The 19,706-nt window shown below is 35.7% G+C and overlaps 1 protein-coding gene across 4 annotated transcripts in view; it reads left to right on the top strand.

The window, feature by feature from the left end:
* The window catches only part of SYNE2 (spectrin repeat containing nuclear envelope protein 2), a 414,448-nt gene that overhangs the window by 274,167 nt on the left and 120,575 nt on the right, over positions 1-19,706 (top strand). For all 4 annotated transcript variants that reach the window (XM_074235980.1, XM_074235979.1, XM_074235982.1 and 1 more), the window contains exons 70-73: positions 7,054-7,281; positions 15,527-15,709; positions 17,786-17,911; positions 18,788-18,909. In XM_074235980.1, the coding sequence (XP_074092081.1) occupies positions 7,054-7,281; positions 15,527-15,709; positions 17,786-17,911; positions 18,788-18,909 (659 nt within the window). The remainder of the gene's footprint in view (positions 1-7,053; positions 7,282-15,526; positions 15,710-17,785; positions 17,912-18,787; positions 18,910-19,706) is intronic.

The following is a 19,706-nucleotide window of genomic DNA, read 5'->3' on the forward strand; positions in this document are numbered from 1 at the left end:
GCTTAGGTCAAATGGATAAAACAGTTCAAAAAGTTATTGAGGAGAAGAATGCTTTAAAATTGGCCAGATGGAAAAAGAAATAAGAAAACTCTCTGAGGAGAACAAATCCTTCAAACTAAGAATAGAATTCAGGGAGAGTGATGAATTTACTAAAAATCAGGAATCAATACTTCAAAACCAAAAAAATGAAAAATTAGAAGAAAATGTGAAATATCTTATTGAAAAAACAACTGATATGGAAAACAGACTTAGAAAAGATAATTTAAAAATCATTGGAATACCTGAAAGTCATGATCAGGAAAAGAGTCTTGACATCATTTTCAAAGAATTACTACAGGAAAATTGCCCTGATATTCTAGAAGCAGGGGGCAAAATAGAAATGGAGAGAATCCACCGACACCCCCCCACAAAAAGAGATCCCCAAAAACCAACCCCTAGGAATATTATAGCCAAGTTCCAGAACTCCCAAGTCAAAGAGAAAATATTACAAGCAGCCAGAAGGACACAGTTCAAATATAGTGAAGCTGCAGTCAGGATCACACAGGACTTAGCAGCAACTACATTGGAAGCTCGTAGGGCTTGGAATAGAATATACCGGAAGGCAAAAGAGCTTAGAATGCAGCCAAGAATGAACTACCCAGCAAGGCTGAATGTCCTCTTCCAGGGAAAAAGATGGACTTTCAATGAACCAGGGGAATTTCAAATGTTCCTTTTGGAATGGCCAGAGCTGAACAGAAGGTTTGATCTTCAGACACAGGACTCAGGTGAAGCATGGAGATTGGAGGAGAGGGGGAAAATATGAGGGACTTAATGATGATGAACTGTGTGTATTCCTGCATAGAAAAATGACACTGATAATACTCATATGAACCTTCTCAACTAATAGAGCAGGTAGAGGGAGCTTTTTTAGTTGAAGCACAGGAGAAAGATGAATTCAAAGATAAAATATGGTGTAAAAATGGAGTCAATAGAAAAAAAGGGAAATGTAATGGGAAAAAGAAAAAAGAGAGGGGGAATAGGCCAAGATATTTCATATAATAAGATTTTTTTTTATTACAATGAGCTATTGCAATGATATGGAAGGGGGGAGGCAAGGGGGGAATGAGGGAACCTTTGCTCTCATCAGAGGTAACTAGGAGAGGAAACAGCATATATACTCAATGGGGTATAAGCATCTGGAGTAAGAAGGAGGGGGGAGCAGGGGGAAGGGGTGGGGATGTGAATCAAGGAGGAGAGTATGGACCGTGGGGGGAGAGTGGTCAGATATAACACATTTTCTTTTTTTACTTCTTGCAAGGGGCTGGGATTGGATGGCCTGCCCAGGACCATAGGGCCAGGTGGATGCTGGGCCTAAGGGGTGGTATGGGGGCTCAGGGCTTCTTGGCCCTAGGACCAGGGATCTGTCTGCTGCGCCACTCAGCGACCGTACAGTAGAGTCAGAGTGAAAGGAGAGAGAAAATATAGTACATGGTAGTGGAGAAATAAGAAAGGAGGGAGTTGCTATCAGCAATGGCAACATTGGAAAAATATGGAAGCAACTTTTGTGATGGACTTACCATAAAGAATCCGATCTACCCATGACAGAGTTGTTGGTGTTGAAACAGAATGAAGCACATTTTTTATTATTATTTGGGGGGGGGTGCAGGGCCAATGGGGCTGGAAGGCCTGCCTGGGGCCACATAGCAGGGTGATCTTTGGACGTCTGAGGCTGGATTTGGACCCGGGTTATCCTGGCTCAAGGGCCAATGCTCTGTCTGCCACCCAGCCACCCCTACTATGATTACTCTTTTATTTTATTTTGGGTCTTTCTTTTTCTTCTTTTTGGTTTTTGCAGGGCAGTGGGGATCGAGTGGCTTGCATGTCACATGGCTGGGTGATTGTTGGGTCTACGAGGCTGGATGTGGGCTTGGGTGCTCATGGCTCCAGGGCTGGTGCTTCATCCATTGCACCACCTGGCCATACCTACAATTATTACTATTATTTTTTTTAAATTTTAATTTTTTTCTCTCCCCTTTATCGCCCAAGCAAGTCTATATTCATGGGGGGAGGGTTATTTTGTTTACTCTTAAACAAGAATATTTTATTAATGTAAAAAAAACATTTGTACAAAATGAGAATTAAAAAATAAAATAAAAAATAATTAAAAATATAAAAAAAGTCTTTTATAAATCAAAAGAAAAGATTCCTATGTGAAAACATAGGAATGTGACCCCAATGTTTGTTGAATTGAGTATGCATTTTAATTTTTGGCCATGTTCAAGGCATTGTGTTGAGTACTACAAATGCTAAAATAAAAACAAAACAGTTCCTGCCCTCAGGGAGATTAACATCTCCTGATGGAGTAAATTTGAGGAGGAAGAAAAGACTGTTTTTGGAGCATCTAGGAAATCGAGATCCAAGTGAGCTTTTGAAGAAATCATGGAGTTCTATGAGACAAAAGTAGAGAACCTTTGGGTTGGGGAGGTCTGGTCAAAAGTACAAAGGCAGATCAGAGAAAGACCAGCTAGAAGACTTGACTACAATGAAGATTACAGAATAGAAAGTATCAGAAATAAGTCTGGAAAGGTTCATAGGAACCAGATCATGGAGAACTTTAAATCCCAACCTTCAAAAGTTTATATTCTTTTCCCAGAGCATGAAAGTCACAGTTTTTTTTTTTTGAACAAAGGAAAAATATTGTCTGGTTTGTGTTTCAGGAATATTAATTTGGGAATCAAAACTGAGGACTACTTTAAGGGGAATGGAGAGGTACATGATTGGGATGGGCAAGCTGCAACATATTGCAAATTGCAGTGAAATGGATATCATCAAAGGAATGGAAAAGCAAGAAAGACTAGAATGACTATGTAAGGTTGAGCAACACATGCTGAGATCCTTGTCATATGAAGAGGAAGTGTTGAAGGCTTCAAGTATTTAGGGTGAATTTATGGGAAGACAGCAACATGAGTAGAAAAGACAGGGCTAGATAGTTTGAAATCTCACATCAGTGAGAACACATCTAGAGCTTCACTGTAGAGAGAGGACAGATTGGAAAATAGTCCAGGTGGCCTATGATGAGGTTAGAACCCTAGGAATAAACAGAAAAAGAAACAGATTCAAAATATTGAGGAGCTAAAATGGATAAAATTTGTCCACTTATTGGTTATGAGGGATGAGAAAGGTAAAGGGAAAGGAACAAACATTTATTAAGTATTTGACACTGTGCTAAGGACTTTACAAATATCTCCTTTGATCCTGATAATAGTCCTGGGAGACCAGTGCTATCATTAACTTCATTTTACTGTTGAGGAAACTGAGGTCATGACTTGCCCAGGGTCCCATGGCTAGTAAGTTAGTAATCTTATCTGAAGCTTAATTTGAATTCAGGTCTTCCTGACTCCAGGCAAAGTGTACTTTTCTCTTTTCTCTCCTCTATTCTCTCTCCTCATATAAAAACACACACACTCCCACCTAGATGCCTGAAATGAGTTGTTTACCAAATTATGAATCTTAGGAACTGAAAGGATGGTAGTCCCTCAACAGAAATAGGGAATTTTGGAGGAGGAATGGACTTTGGGGGAGAAAAGGTAATTAATTCTGCTTTGAGGATTTTTTAATTTGATGATGATGGTGGTGGTGGTGGTGGTGGTAGCAGTGGATAGTCCAGGTAGAGATTATTAATAGGCACTTGGTGACACAAACCTAAAATTCAGGACCGATTAGGTGTGGGTGAACATATTTGGGAATAATTTACATGGAGACAGCTGAACTGATGAGAATAGATGAAATTATTAAGGGAAGGGATAGAGAGAGAAAAGAAGACACCTATGCTTATTAAGCAAAAGATGACTATTGATCCAGAAGACATAAGAGTAAATATTCAATCAAAAAGATAAGACTATCAGAAGTGAGCAGTTTCACAGATACTCAAGAAAGAAATAGTATCCAGAAGAATGAAGTAGTTGTTGGTTTTGTAGGCAACAAAACATTCCATCAGAATAAGATTGTGACTTTTGAAGAATGGTTTCAGTAGAATAGCAAAGTCAGAAGCTGGATTATAAGGGTTGAAAAGTTATTGAGAGGAAATACTAGAGAAGATAAGGGTAGGAGGATGGAATGGACCTCCTCTCCAGTCTGCAGAGGTAGGAGACAAGCAATATGAAATATTGCAAATACTGTTCAGATATGGTTGATGTACTGTTTATTTTTTTCTGTCACTTCTTTTTCAGTATAATCTTTGTTATAAGGCTTAACTTGGTGTATAGGGTACATAGCTATCCAGAAATAAAGATGATATAAAAATTAAAGGTATCAATAAAACTAATTTTTGAATGAAAAAGAAGCAAATGATGGCAACAAGTGCAAACAGCTTTTTCTAGGATTTTGACAAAGGAAGGGAAGAAAGATATAGAATGATATGGGATCAAGTGAAGGTATTTTAAACATGGAGAAGACTTGAGTCTATAGGCAGCAGAGGAAGACAATAGCAATGGAGAGAGACTGAAATGAGAAGGAAAAGATTAAAGGGACAAATATCTGATGGATATAGGAAAGTATTTCAAGTAGAGAGGCTAGCTTTGGTTAAAATGCTGGGTCAGTTTTTCCTGAGAGAGAGATGCTAAAGAAGAGAGAATAAGGGGAGGTGATATATGCTTTAGCAGAGAAGAGGGTGCCCATAAGCTCTATTTTTTCTATGAAAGAGTTGGTAATAATTTTAGCAAGGAGAAAGAGTAGTGTAAGGCAGAGATATCAAATATGCTGCCTGACTCAGATTAAATTATAACTGGGAAATACCTAACAAAACAAATAAACATACAATAAGTGACAGATAACATTACATTTTTAAATTGTCTCTGTTAACTAGACCAGGTAACAGCAGATGGCAAATGTGGTTATTGAATTTCTGTTGGCTTAATTGAAATTTAGCTCCATAACCTCATGCCAAGATATCAGGAATGAAAAAAAAAACATCATAAATGATACAACTGCTTTTTTTCCCCCACTTGCTTAGATAAATGTTACATTGATGCACAAATCAAGTATTATGATGTTTATACAAACTTATGAAAAGTTATGTGAAAAAATATATCCTTTTTGTTCATATAGCCTCTATCATATTCTACAATCAAAAAATTAAAATTAAAATGTGGCTTCTGTATTGTCAGGTAGATGGGATTGGTCACACTCACTTGTAGTCGCTCCTCATTCTTCTACTTGACTTATTCCTATATTTAATTTTATCATACTGATTTGCAGAATATTCCAAGGATATATTTTCTTTTTCATGCATAACAATGCATCCTCAGTCTCATTAGTTAATTAGGTCAAGACTCCACCAAGTTCATTAAATATCAATTAAGAATTGGAGTAACCTCCTTTCCTAGTGGTAATTATTCATAATTTATAATTTATTAATAAAATCTGAGATAACAAATATGGCTTATTATTTGCTATAGTTAGTCTATGAAGAAAATCAGAGTGACCTCAAACCCTCACATTCTTTTCATTTATGAAAAGTCCCCACTACTCATTTCCCCCAAGGATACCAGTAAAGCAGCTTCTCAAAAATACTGTTTGCAAAATAAAGCTAACCACAGTTTCATCAGAAAAGATCTCTCTATATCTTTTCTTCCTCCACCAGTCTCTTCTATATAGATCATCATAAGTCAAAAATTTCAAAAACAAAAAATATGCAAAAAAATCCCACAAATTCTCTCCTTAACTCCATAGTAAGAAACACTTAATATATGATCATTTAGCATATGATAATTTTTCAACTGTAATTTTTCTTCTGCCAAATCAGATTGCCTACTCCCCAACTTAGTTTATAATGATTCAAGAAGAGTATCTACTTTTCTTTGGGAAAATTGAGTGAAATATGTTTTACATTTTAAAACAAAGATTTCTTAAATTTATTAAATCGTTTTTGTAGGATATACCCCTTCAACAGTTGATACAGGCTATAGACCAAACTACAGTGCAAGTGCCAAATCTTGTAAGACAGCTGCTTTTGTATAGGCTGTGGGTCAAGAATGACTTTTACATTTTTTAAAATGATAAAACCATTTTTAATCTTGGGTTTTTAAATAGACTCCTCAGAATAATGCTTATCAATGCATAAAATACATGCTGTTGTGTTATCAAAATGCTTAAAAGAAACAAGTCTCAGATCTTAGTTTAATCCCTAATTTAAAAAAATAGAGACTCACAATTAAGACAATTGATAAGTAATTCAACAGAAAGTAAGTGTGTGTGTCTTAGATATTTTTATCATGTTAAAGCAAACATCTAATGGAATTATTGAAGCTCTTCAGTTTGGTAACTGGGAGAAAAGTTCATGCAGTTATTCCTGTGGAGAAACATATTACACTTCCTCTTTTAAGTATGACTATCAATTTGACCAAGAAAAGAAGAGAACTTATGGAATTTCAGATTCTCCCTATTGGAACAAAAGGTTATATTTAAAATGCTTCATATGTAGATTTTTAGATTATCTATACCATTTGACAGTTGAAGCCCATATGAGAAAATATAGAATGTATATTTCATTAGCTAGATTTCAGTTACAATAAAGAATATTTATTCTATATGAAAAAGTACATAATGTAAACATTGCTTAATTGCTTCATAAAATTTTAAACATAGCCCAGTACCTTGAAACAATAAAACTATACAAAACACACACACACACACACACACACACACACACATACACACATGCACGCACGCACACAGTCTTTCTCTTGGGATTTGATGTTTAATGAACTGTGATCCAATTTACTTCCTTGATGCACAGGAATACTGTACCTGTGCAGATGCAAATTGGCTGCTTGGAAACCTGTTGCTAGATCACGTGTTTGGGGTTTTGGATATTTTTTTGGTGTGTATGTCTGTGTGTCTGTGTGTGTGTGTGTATGTGAGAAGATTTTTTTGTTGTTTTTCTGCATTTGAAGTATTGCTTTGTTGCTTTTTGTTTGAGAAACAGGGCTGGATTTGTGAACCTTGCAGGTCAGATTTTCCACATCTGAGATTCCTAGCTCTCCCTTGCTTACATAGTGTTTGGTTTTGCTTCAGGGTGACACGGCTTCCAGTGGAGCCCCTGCTCAGAGCCCTGGAGAACAAGGATCTTTGGAGGAAACTGTGGCGAGATCCAGGCCAGAGTCTGTGGAGATCCTCCATGTCTGCCAGCAGCAGGTGGCTGAGTTGGAGCAGTGGCTTGAAAAAGCTAACCTCTCCTTCAGAGCTGAAACTCTAAACGCAGAAATGCAGCAGATGGTGGAACAGGAGCTAGCAGGTTGTCAGGTAAGGATGAGTGGCCAAAGTTCACCTGTACACCAATCACCTTGCTGGGTTCCACGAGTTTTTCCTCTTAAAGCGACAGGGTACATTTTCGGTTCTTCTACCCTCTCCTCACCTTGTACAGACTTCAAATACTTTTGAGAATGGCTTGCTTCTTCTGAATATTTCCTGATTCTTATGAATTATCTAATTATTTAGTCATCTAAAATGCAACTTCATCCAGAATTGGAAAAGGGAAATAAAGAATGTGTACATACTATGTTGGTGGTTATTCATATAGGGCATTCTATGATTTGTTCTATAATCTATTGTGCAATTAGCACTTTTTGTTTGAGTTATTTTAGGAGAACCAGCAGTTTTGAGAAATAAAAACTGTATAAAATCCGATGCAAGGATATGTAGTAGACTAGTTTTTAACTAGGGATAAAAAGCCCCAAATTCTTAAGTAATTTCAACTCTATTTTCTCAAACTGTCAAATCCACATCTGAAGTCAGCTGAAGTTCCTTCAAAGTATGCAATTTAAACAGATGTAATGTGACTTTTATCTTATTTGATTTACCTTTATTTAATTATCTTTAAAATATGATTGATAATAATTGGCAGATTTTGGAGAATTAAAAAAATTACTTTTGTTGCTGTTCAGTCCTCTTTATAACCCCATTTTGGATCTTCTTGGCAAAGATACTGGAGTGGTTTGTTATTTCCTTCTCCAGTTCAGTTTACAGATGAGGAAACTGAGGCAAAAAATGAAATGATTTGTCCAGGGTCACACAATTTGTAAGTGTTTGAGGTTAGATTTGAACTCAGGAATTCCTGACTCCAAGCCTAAAATGGATCGAACAGTGTATATGAGATACTTGAAAAAAAAAGATATCTCATAAACACTGTGCCCTTTTAGTACAGCAGAAGTAGTGCAGAATAATTAAAAAACCTAGACTCTAAGACCAAGAAGACAATCTGTGCTCTGATCCCATCTCTGCCACTTTATATAGTCATATGACCTTAACCACATTTAGCCTTAGTTTAATCATCTTTAAAAAAAAATCAGAGGAATAATAATTATACTATTTTCTAGGGTTGTAAGGAGGATTACATAATAATATTTCAGTATACCCCTACTTCATATCATGAATTGCTGCCAGATATTTGGTAGAATGTTCTAATGGTCTAACAATTCATTTCTTGGAAATTGTTATAAGTAATTGAACTGATGAATGAATAATGCTTCACATATTTGTGGTGAGATTTATTTGGTTAAAATATAATGATAATGATAAGAATAATATTTATAAAGCACTCTACAAATATCTCATTTGATTTTCACAGCTTTGGGAGGTAAGTGCCATTATGATTCCTATTTTACAGATAGTGAAACTGAGGCAAACAGATTAGTTGACTTGTTCAGGATCAGTCAGCCAGTAAGTGGTTAAGGCTGGATTTGCCCCCAGTCTTCTTGAATTCAATGCCAATGGTCTATCCACTTAATTGCCTCACTGTCTAGTGAATTCATTATATGGTATAATATAATGAAGACAAGAAAATACAAGTTTTATCATATTCTTACCAGCTTATGACCCTGAACAACTTGGTTAACCTCCCTGAGCCTCATTTTCTTCAATTGTAAAATGATGATCATAATAGTCTCAATCAAATGGTGATAGTAACAGCACCTATCTCAATTTGAGGATCACCTGAGATAGTAATATATAAAGCCTTTCTAACTTTAAAACTCTCTATGGGGCGGCCAGGTGGTGCAGTGTATAGAGCACCGGCCCTGGAGTCAGGAGTATCTGAGTTCAAATCCAGCCTGACACTTAATAGTTACCTAGCTGTGTGGCCTTGGGCAAGTCACTTAACCCCATTTGCCTTGCAAAAAAAAAACTTTAAAAAAATCTCTATAGAAACTGTTATTTAATAGCATTGGTCAGGAGAACCCTTTGTGAGTTATGCCTACATGCACAAGTGCCTTAAAAATTTCTATATACCTGTAAGAGATTATTGTTATTTTTTGCTCTTGAATTGTTTCAATCATGTCTGACTGTGACCCTATTTAAGATTTTCTTGGTGATGATACTGGAGCAATTTTCCATTTCCTTCTGTAACTCACTTTACAGATGAGGAAACCGAAGAAGACTGGTTATATGATTTACCCAGGGTCACATAGTAAGTGTTTGAGGTTGGATTTGAACTCAGGATGATAAATCTTCCTGACTCCAGACCCAGCACTCTATCCACTGCACCACTTAGCTGTCCCTTATTATTAATGCCTATCTACAAAATCCATAGTCAAATTTTAATGTACCTCAACTTATATCTTATATTAAGAGTATTCTGAATATCATTTTTGGAGGACCTAAGAAAATTGTATGTGTGTATGTGTGAGAAATAGGAGAGTACATTCACGTGTGTGTGTTTATACATATATTATATATGTATATATAATGTATTATAAGAGAAATATCAGCAGTGCTTATAAATAAAAGGGTTTTAATATTCATTTTATGCAATAGAAAATTAAAGGGTTGATGAACATTATCTTAACTCTCAGGCCAACTTTTAAAATAATAGGCTTTCAACTCCTTTGATTCCTTTGTGCTGACATTTAAAATTACTGGTCTTGGAGCAAGATCTGAGTTAACACCTGCCTTAGACATTTTCTAGCTCTGGAACCTGAAAGGAGTCATTTTAATTCCTCTCAGGCTCTGTTTCCTAATCCTTGTCCCAGTATTTAACACAGTGACTGGCATATGTAGTAGGTACTTAATAAATTCTAGCTGATTGACTATTAACTAATTAGAAAAATTAGAATAATAGCAACACCTACTTTACAGGTTGTTCTGAGGATCAAATGTGAGAATATACACACATACATATATATAAAGAAATCAATGACCTATTCATTACATGTTTATGAGGTCAGGCATCAGGCTATGAACTATGAGGTATGCAAAGAGGTTCAGGAATGCAAAAAAAAAAAGGCAAAAACAGCCTCTGCCCCCAAGAAATTCACAGTCTATTGGAGGATTCAACATGCAAACAACTATATAAACAAGTTAAAGACAGAATAACCTAGAGATCCAAGAGTGAAAGCACTAGCATTAAAGGGGATTGGGAAAGACTTGCAGAAGTAGGATTTTAAACTGTCTTAAAAGGAGCCAGAGACAGAGAGGAGGAGAGAGAATTTGGGACAGTGGAAACTGCCAGTGAAAACTCATAATCAGGAGATTAAATGTCTTTTGGAGAAGAATGGCAAGAAGGCGAGAACAGGGGTTGTATATAAAAGATATTGCAGTGGGATTTGGTAGCAGTTTGGATGTGAGGTGGGGTGGGGAGTGATTAAGAATGAGGGAGTAAAGAATGACATTTAGATTGTGAACCTGGGTGACTAAGAATTAGTAATTATTATTAGTAATTACAAATTATTAGGAAGAGGAAAGGATTTGGGGGAAAAGATAATGAGCTCAGTTTTGGACATTGTTTTAACTTTCAAATTTTAAAGTTTAATCTACTTGCTATAGAATAATATTCATTATTTATAAGTCTGACTTTTGAGCACATATTCAATATGAGAGAGGTCCTTTTCAGTACAAGGTAAAAGGAACAGAGAATATTGTCACTATCCTATTAATAGTTTACATTCTAATAGAAATAAAATGCTTCTCCCCCCCCTCACTTTTTCTCTTTTCTAGTTGATCTGAGTATGATATGAAGATAGCTATTATGAGAGATGGAAAGTAACTTGGTGGATAATGAATTTGTGGATTAAAACACTGCTGAGCAAAATGGTCAGTGTGAATCAAGAGATAATAAAGATTATAAAATTTAGAGATAGAAAAGACCTTAGAGATGAACTATTCCAGCTTCCTTATTTTGCAGATGAGGAAACTGAGCAAATTGATCAACTGCAGCATCAGAATCTAGAACTGAGGAGGTTTTACTACTGTGAAAGGAGTATGAGTCATCAGATCCACCTTCCTTGTACAATAAAAAATGATTATTTTATTGTTTTATAGAAATTTTTTCCTTTTATACTTCTATAATTGTCATAAACAATTACAAACAGATCACAAGCAAAATAGACTGACCCTCATGACAAAGTAAATATGCTTTGTTAATGAAAGGGTATTTTCTTTTAGTCTAAAATTAGTAGAAACTATCTTACTGAACATTTAGAACTAGATCCTTCATAAGATTTTAGGTCAAAGTTAGATATAGACAGGCACTATGTGGTACCGTATAGAGCACTAGGCCTGGAATCAGAAAGACCTGAGTTCAAATCCAGTTTCAGACTACTAGCTTTGTGACCCTGCACAAGTCACTTAATCCTGTTTGCCTCAGTTTTCTCATCTATAAAATGAGCTGGAGAAGGAGTCAGTAAACTACTCTTTCTCTTTCTTTACTTTTTACTCTTTGCAAAGATATCCTCAATTACAGGTCACCAAGATTTGGACATAACTAAAACAACTCAATACCAGTATGTAGACAGAAAGTCAAGGCATCCTTCTTTTGATTCTTCAGTATGACACAGGACCCAGAGAATATACATAAAATTGATTCCCTGAAAAGTAATCTGGAGTAATCTGTGGAACCATTTTAGTGGACAGTCCAGCTGGACCTAAAGACAAAAAGAGCAAGCAGAGGGGCAGCTAGGTGGCTCAGTGAATAGAGCACCGGCCCTGGAGTCAGAAGTACCTGAGTTCAAATCCAACCTCAGACACTTAATAATTACCTAGCTGTGTGACTTTGGGCCGGTCACTTGACCCCATTGCCTTGCAAAAACTACATATATATATATATATATATATATATATATATATATATATATATAATGGAGAACTATTTAAATTTTGCAGATGACTTAAAGTGGGATGGATAGCAAATTCTTACCTTACAATGAGAATCTAGAAAGTTGTCAAAGGACTTGACTGATGGATCATATCTAAAAAGATTAAATAGACTAAATTCTCACATACAGATTAAAAAATAAATCAGGTACATAATAAATGATAGGGAGGTGTTCTTTACTAAGAAAGATCTAGAATAGATTTCATAGGAGTTAATTAACTTGCTCTTAGGCTACATTGAGATATTTAGTATTCCAAAGAAGACAATGATAGGTCCATTTTATGCTACTAAAGTTGACCAACAAACATATCTTGAGTATTTTGTTCCATTCCATATTTTAAAAAGATATTTTAAAAGAGTTGAAATGTGTATTCAAACAAATATGGTCAGGATGGTGAGGAGCTTCAAAATCATGTTATATAAGGGTAAGTTTAAGGAACTTGGAATGTTTATCTCAGAGATAGAAAGATTGTTGGGATGATGAAAATGATGATGATGATGATGATAATAGCTATCATTGATACATTAATACAGTGCTTTAAAGTTTTCACAGAACACTTTACTCATGCCATCTCATTTGATCCTCACTATAACTTAGTGAAGTTGGTGCTATTATATTCTCATTTTATGATAAGGAAAATGGGACTGTAATAGGATAAGTGAATTGCCCAGGGTTATCCAGATGAGGCAAAATTTGAAGGAATCTTCCTGATTCAACATTCAGCATTCTCTCCAAGGTACTGCTTCACTGTAAAGACCATCTATTGCTCATTGCCCACTGATTCTAAGCTAGTCTTCCAAGTTACTACATCCCTTATAATACTTGAAGACAACAATTAGATGCCCCTTGTTCCCAGGGTCTCAGCTCAAGGCAAAAAATTCTTGTTTTCTTCAAGCAATTCCTGAATAATATGGACCTCAGAGCTCTAACATCTTTGTAGCCCTTCTTTGGATTTGCTCTTCTTTATAATTATTTTTACAAATGTCACTCAAAATTAAACAAGTGAAGTCATCAAGTAATTATTAAGTAAACAAGGTAGGTCACAGTGAGACTCTGCTCTATATAGAATCCCTTTTAAACTGTGACCACCATTTTAAACTTGAATTCATAGGATCATAGGATTTAAAGTTGAAAGGGACCTCTGAGGCCTTCCAGTCTAAACCCCCTTATTTTGCAATTAAAAAAAAGGCACAAAGAGATTAAATGACTTGTACAAGGTCACACAAGCAGCAAGTAATAAGACTAAGATTTGAACATTGGACTCCAAAAACTAGTTTACCAAAATTAAGACCTTGAGTCTGGCAAGTTCTTGGCACCGTCATGTGATTCAAGATTGGAAACTGATATGATTTTTTTTATCAGTACCATCTGCTTTGCCACTATACTCACTCACAGGACTGTGGGACCAGGGGCAGTTAGGTGGTGCAAGCTGTGTTCAAATCCAACCTCAGACATGTAATACTTGCTTAACTGTGTGACCTTAGGCAAATTACTTAACCCTATAGCCTTACAAAAAAAAAAAGACTTTCCATTTGACTTGCAGTTTAAACCTCCCATACTTATTGCTTCTTCCCTGAGAAAGGGGCTGACTTGCTTTTTTTATTTGATTCTCAATGCTTCAGTCAATAAGTACTTTTATGTATAATAAATAACAAAATAAATACTTTTTCATTCATTCATTTGGGAGTTAAAGTCTTTGGTGCCATTGTGGCAATAATATATTTGACCATCAATATTCCTGCAAAAAATTATATTATTTATTGCAACTAGTTTTACATGAAGCACTCAAAAAGACTATTAAAAAACTATTAAGTTAAATACAATAAACAATTATTAAGCACCTGTTTCACTATGTTGATCTACACTTTAACACATTAGGCCCTATAACTGAATTTCTGAAATCTATGTGTTGCATTTATGGGCACAAATGGGAACTATTGGAATTTGTTTAGTAGCCTCAGATCTATACTCTGCTCTCAAGTCACTGTTGCTGGTATATACTCTGGAGCATAGCTAGTTGGCATGGCTGCTTGGTTTCCTAGGTCCCAGGAGGTTGCAAACCTGATCTAATAAATAGCAATACAATGATGATAGCTCACTAGGAGACTAACCAAGCTAGGTTATTTTTAGGCCTATGTGTTCAGTTCCTTATGTCATCAGAAAAGTACATCAGGTTTTGAATCTTGGTTTGTTCCCCCGCCCCAGGATCTTTCTGTTATTTTGAGTACTTGTTTTGTTTGAAAATGAAAAGCCTGATAATAACAAAAAAGAAGCTTCCTAACAACTTTAGAGGATGTTGTATGGGAAACAGCTGATCCTTAGCCTTGTGTGTAAATGAATTAATTACAGCAGGAAGGATTTAGATTAGCTGTTAGGATGAGCAGATTTGGAACAAGCACCAGAGGAGTACTAACTTTTAATAATAATGATAGTTAATAATAATAATGATAGTTGACATTTACATATAAGTGAGTACACTTATCAGGCACTGTGCAAAATGCATGGCAATTATTATCTCATTTAATCCTCACAGCAACCCCTTGAGATGGTTAGTGTTATTATCCTCACTTCACAGTGGAAATTATATGTATGTGTGTCTATTTGTTGTTGTTTAGTTGTTTCAGTCATATCCAACTCTTTGTGGCCCTATTTGGGGATTTCTTGGCAAAGATACTAGAGAGGTTTGCCATTTCCTTCTCTAGTCCATTTTACAGATGAGACAGAAGCAAAGAGGGTTAAATGACTTCCCTAGGACTACACAGTTGAAGTTGAATTTGAACTTAGGTCTTCCTGAATCCAAGTTCAACAGTCTATCGACTGTACCACCTAGCTGCCCATAAATATGCATTTGTGTGTGTATATACTATGTGTGTATGTATACATACATTTATTCAGATAGGTAGACATAGGGTTAAAGAGAGATTTAGAGACCTATTCAGGATCACATAGTTATGAAGGCTACATTTGAATTCAGATCTTCCTGACTTTTGGTCTCATACTCCATCCACTGAGTGACCTAGTTACCCTATTGTACTACTACCTAACCTAGACTAGATAAATCACTTTAACCTCTCATAGCCTTGGTTTCCTCATCTGTAAAATTAGTACTACAAGAAAGTAGTCCCTCCTGGTTCTTGTCTGTATAAAACTGATTTTGAGAGCTACTAGAATAGGTTATCAATGGTATTTGCAGTTCAAGGAGAAAAAAAGTTGCATTTGGGGGCTGATTTTTAGTGGTCTTGTTCAGAAGCAGAGGAACAGATGAAAGGATTGCTCAAATCCTTTTATGTATATATCCATTTTAAAATGTGATCAAATAAAATCAATGAATCTAAGAAGAGTGGAAATTGAACTTCATGAAGAACCTAAGGATGAATAATCAACATTTTTTTCCTTCCTAGGCCATGTTAACAGAGATTGAGCACAAAGTGTCTTTCTTATTGGAGAATTGCAAAGATCAAAGTTTAGGAAATAGTGGAAGCACCCAACAAGAGGCAGAAATGCTTTCCTTGAAACTAAAAGCTGTGAAATGTAATTTGGAAAAAGTCCAGGTGATGCTTCAGGACAAATACAGTGAAGAGCAGGTAAAGTAGAAATAAATCTATTAATATTTATAACCAATAAGGTCATCAGGAAAAAAACCCCCAATTCTTTGACTTCTGCTTTTGAGTCAACTCCATGCGAAAATAACATTAATGAAGGAGATCCTTAGTACTCCAAGTGGTAAGTAGTACAAATCATAAAATTGACCTATTGGTTTAATTTTACAATGCAATTTTTCTTCAGCTTTCATAGCAAAGTCTGTCTAAAGCAAAGACTTCTTTATAATGGTATTGGCAATAAAGTAATATTGAATTTATTGAAGTTTCAATAAATGCCTTTCCTGTTTCCTCCAGTATTTTTATAATTTGCTTCCAAGTATATTTGTGATAAATAGCTTGCTTTACTTTTAAATACACATGCATACCTTTGGGCTATTAACATTAAAAAATAAGACTAGACATATACAATCCAAAACAATGCTTCTGCCTTTTAGATTCATTTCAACAAAACTCAATTCTCAGAATGTCTTTCTAGGACTTATTACAAGGCCACATATGGAGCATGAGATTAGAGACAAAAACTATGATTTCAATGTATGAGGAGGGGAAGTTCTTCAATAAAAAAATTCCCTTTACCCAATGCAGGTCATCCCCTCTGCAATTAATAATCTCAGAAGGGTCACTGATTGATTAAAGGGCTTATACAGGATCATAGAGCTAGGACATGTTAAACATATATTTCAATCAATTAATAAACATTGATTAAGTACCAACTATGTGCTTGTGCTAAGCCCTAGCAATGTGCTAAGCCCTGGAAATACAAAGAGACAAAAGAGCTCTCTATTTTTATTCTTTAATCAATTAGTCATGTTCAATTCTTTATAAGCCTGTTTTGGGTTTTCTTGGCAAAAATACTTGAGTAATTTGTCATTTCCTTCTCCAGCTCATTTTATAAATGGGTAACTGAGGCAAATAGGGTTAAGTGAATTGCCCAGGATCCTATGGGGCCCAGAACACTATCTACTATGCCACCTAGATGACTCCAAGTAATTGTTCTGCTGCATAGAAGAAGCAAATTATGCAATTTGACCTTGAGCTGGTCCCTCCTACATGAACTCACTCCATATCCTCCCAGCTTACACAGGCTCTTTTTTTTTTAAGAGTTTTCAAGGCAATGGGGTTAAGTGACTTGCCCAAGGCCACATGGCTAGGTAATTATTAAGTGTCTGAGGTTGGATTTGAACCCAGGTACTCCTGACTCCAAGGGCGGTGCTCTATCCACTGCCCCACCTAGCTGCCCCTACACAGGCTCTTAAACAAACTCATTCCTTTTAACTTATTCTTTCCACAGTTTGGCCCTGAACAAATCACTTAACCTAGAAAATAACAGCACTCACCTCATGGGGTTATGGTTCACACAAAATAGTATACATAAAGCACTTTGCAGATCTTTAAAACATGATGTAAATATGAGCAATTTTTATTTGAATGCCTCACAATACCTTACACGTAAACAGTCTAATAGGGCTCCTCTCTACCACCAAGATTTAATACCATAAAGGTACTAGCCAATGTTTCCTAAATAAGCCTAAAACATCTCTGATTGCAGAGAACTATTTTGTGTCCCTCTAATTAGAAATATACAGCTGTGCCTTATCTTCTATCTAACCTAGACTCTTAACACCTGCCTTCAAAAGAACTCCAAGTCTATTTAAGGAGAACATAAACTCATAGAATTCTATGGTCTATCTGCTAAGTTTCTTTGTTTTTTAACTTTATTATTTTATGATATGTCTTCAGGCTAAATTTGAGTTTATAGTTCTATTAGTGAATTTTTCCTTTTGCTTCTTTGTCTTCTGGGGGGGAATTAAAAGAAAAAAGACAAGGAACCAGCTGTTCCCAGTAAATTCATTCAGATGAATCAGGAAGAAAGAAAAAAATAACCATTGTACTGAATGAGGTGGGTTTTTTTTTAATGCTATGAAATAAATAAAATTAGGGTAATAAAAATGCAGTAGTTTACCTCAAAGTTTGTTTTAAATTTTTTCTTCATTAAATGGTTCCATTATTAGTTAAATTGAACTGTATAAGTGAATAATTTGTCATATTTTTTTAAAGCGAAGTAACACTCTAAAGAAATCCTCAGAAGATCAAAAAATCTTCCAGTCAGACAGATCTCCTGTATTTGAATCTATTACATTTGAAAATCCACTCTTCAGCAGACAAAAAAGTTTCCAACAACAGGTAATTTTAACCCTTACACAAAATAAAAGCACAAAAATAATCTTATCCATGTGGAATGGAGTTTCACCCTTAAAATGTGAAGCTGGTATTGGTGTGTTTGCTTCTGTGACTTGGGAGGATGCATGTTTGCTCAGGGTTATGAAGCTAGTTAGAATGAACTCTGGTCCTAGAGTCAGGAAGACCTGAGTTCAATTTCAACTTCAGACATACTGTTTGACCCTAATAGAGTAACCTAATAGCTGCCTGCCTCAGTTTCCTCATCTGTAAAATGGGCACAACCTCCAAGGATTATTGTGAGAATCAAATAAGATAATATTTGTAAGTTCCTCAGGAACCTTAAATAACTATATATAGAGGCTATTTTTATTAATACTCTTTCTCATGACCAATAATTTCAGCTACATCTTGGATAGAATCTATTCTTAATGATATTGTTTCTTTGGTTACTGTGCAACTGAATGGAAACTGAGCCAGTATCTCCAATGGGAACTTTTATAATGTGGTTATTTTATTGCCTTTTCCTTATCAATATTGCTTTGGTTAAAATGAGTTACAATTGGTTAAAATGAATTAATAATATTCACATATACTTGCAACTTCAAAATATGATTGGCAGAATAATGCAAATATTTATTTCAGATAGATCTTGGAGGAACATATAGAGGGGGAATATTCAAAAATTAGAACTACTTATGAGCTGACTTCTAAGTGTCTTATGAGTAGTATGATAAATGAATTATGAAACTGAAAACTCAGAATTGGTTCAGGACTTTTCTATCCCAACAGAATCAATAGAATACATAAAGGGAAAGGGAACCTTGTAGATATGTGACATTTATGACTGATGTAAACGTTTTCATCTTTGTTCATTCATAGGCCTTGGAGTTAAAACCAGGTGAGCAGAAGGATCTCATCAAATTCATTGAAATTCATGCTGAGAAAATGTTGCATCAGCAGGACCAACAGGATGATAGTAAAACCCAGGAATCACTTGTAAAGTATGTAAACTTTTTTAAAAAAAGTTTGATGGGGGGGCGGCTAGGTGGCTCAGTGGATAGAGCACTGGCCCTGGAGACAGGAGTACCTGAGTTCATATCCAGCCTCAGACACTTAATAATTACCTAGCTGTGTGGGCTTGAGCAAGCCACTTGATACCATTGCCTTGCAAAAAAAAAAGTTTGATGGAACTTTAGGCACATAAGTACATTTGTACTTGTTGGTTAATATTAAATTGATATAATCTTCCTAGAAAAGAATCTGGTGACACGCAAACAAGAGTCATGAAATTAGTAATTCTTTTGGCTTCAAATTATTGTTGTTCTGGATTCATGATTGTGGAGGAATTCTTGGTGTGAAGACTTTTCTGCACTGATGCACATCAGCAATATCTGCATCAATCACTGCCTTGAAAAGAGTTGCCTTGAGCAATAAGGGATTGCTCAGGAACTATTAGTATGCATGAGGAGCAAGACTTGAATTCAGGCTTTCTTTACTTCAGAGTTCAAAAGACTTTCTGGTAAAGTAGATAAGACTAGATTTCTAATCAGGAAGATCTGAGTTCAAATCCCACCTCAGATACTTGATATTTGAGTGACAGTAAGCAAATTGTTTAACTTCTCTGTCCTTTCATTTCTTCATCTGTTTTGAATTCCAAATTCTATCCCTCCTTGTCTTCCCCCCCTTCCCTGCCCTTTCCCCTCCCTGCATTCCCCCTCCCCCCCCATTCTTGGGGCATTTAGGTAGTGCAATGGTTAGAATGCTAGCCTTGGAATCAGGAGGACCTGAGTTTAAATCC

The sequence above is a fragment of the Macrotis lagotis genome, chromosome 4 (genome assembly GCF_037893015.1).
Source record: "Macrotis lagotis isolate mMagLag1 chromosome 4, bilby.v1.9.chrom.fasta, whole genome shotgun sequence".
In the NCBI taxonomy this organism is placed as follows: Eukaryota; Metazoa; Chordata; class Mammalia; order Peramelemorphia; family Peramelidae; genus Macrotis; species Macrotis lagotis.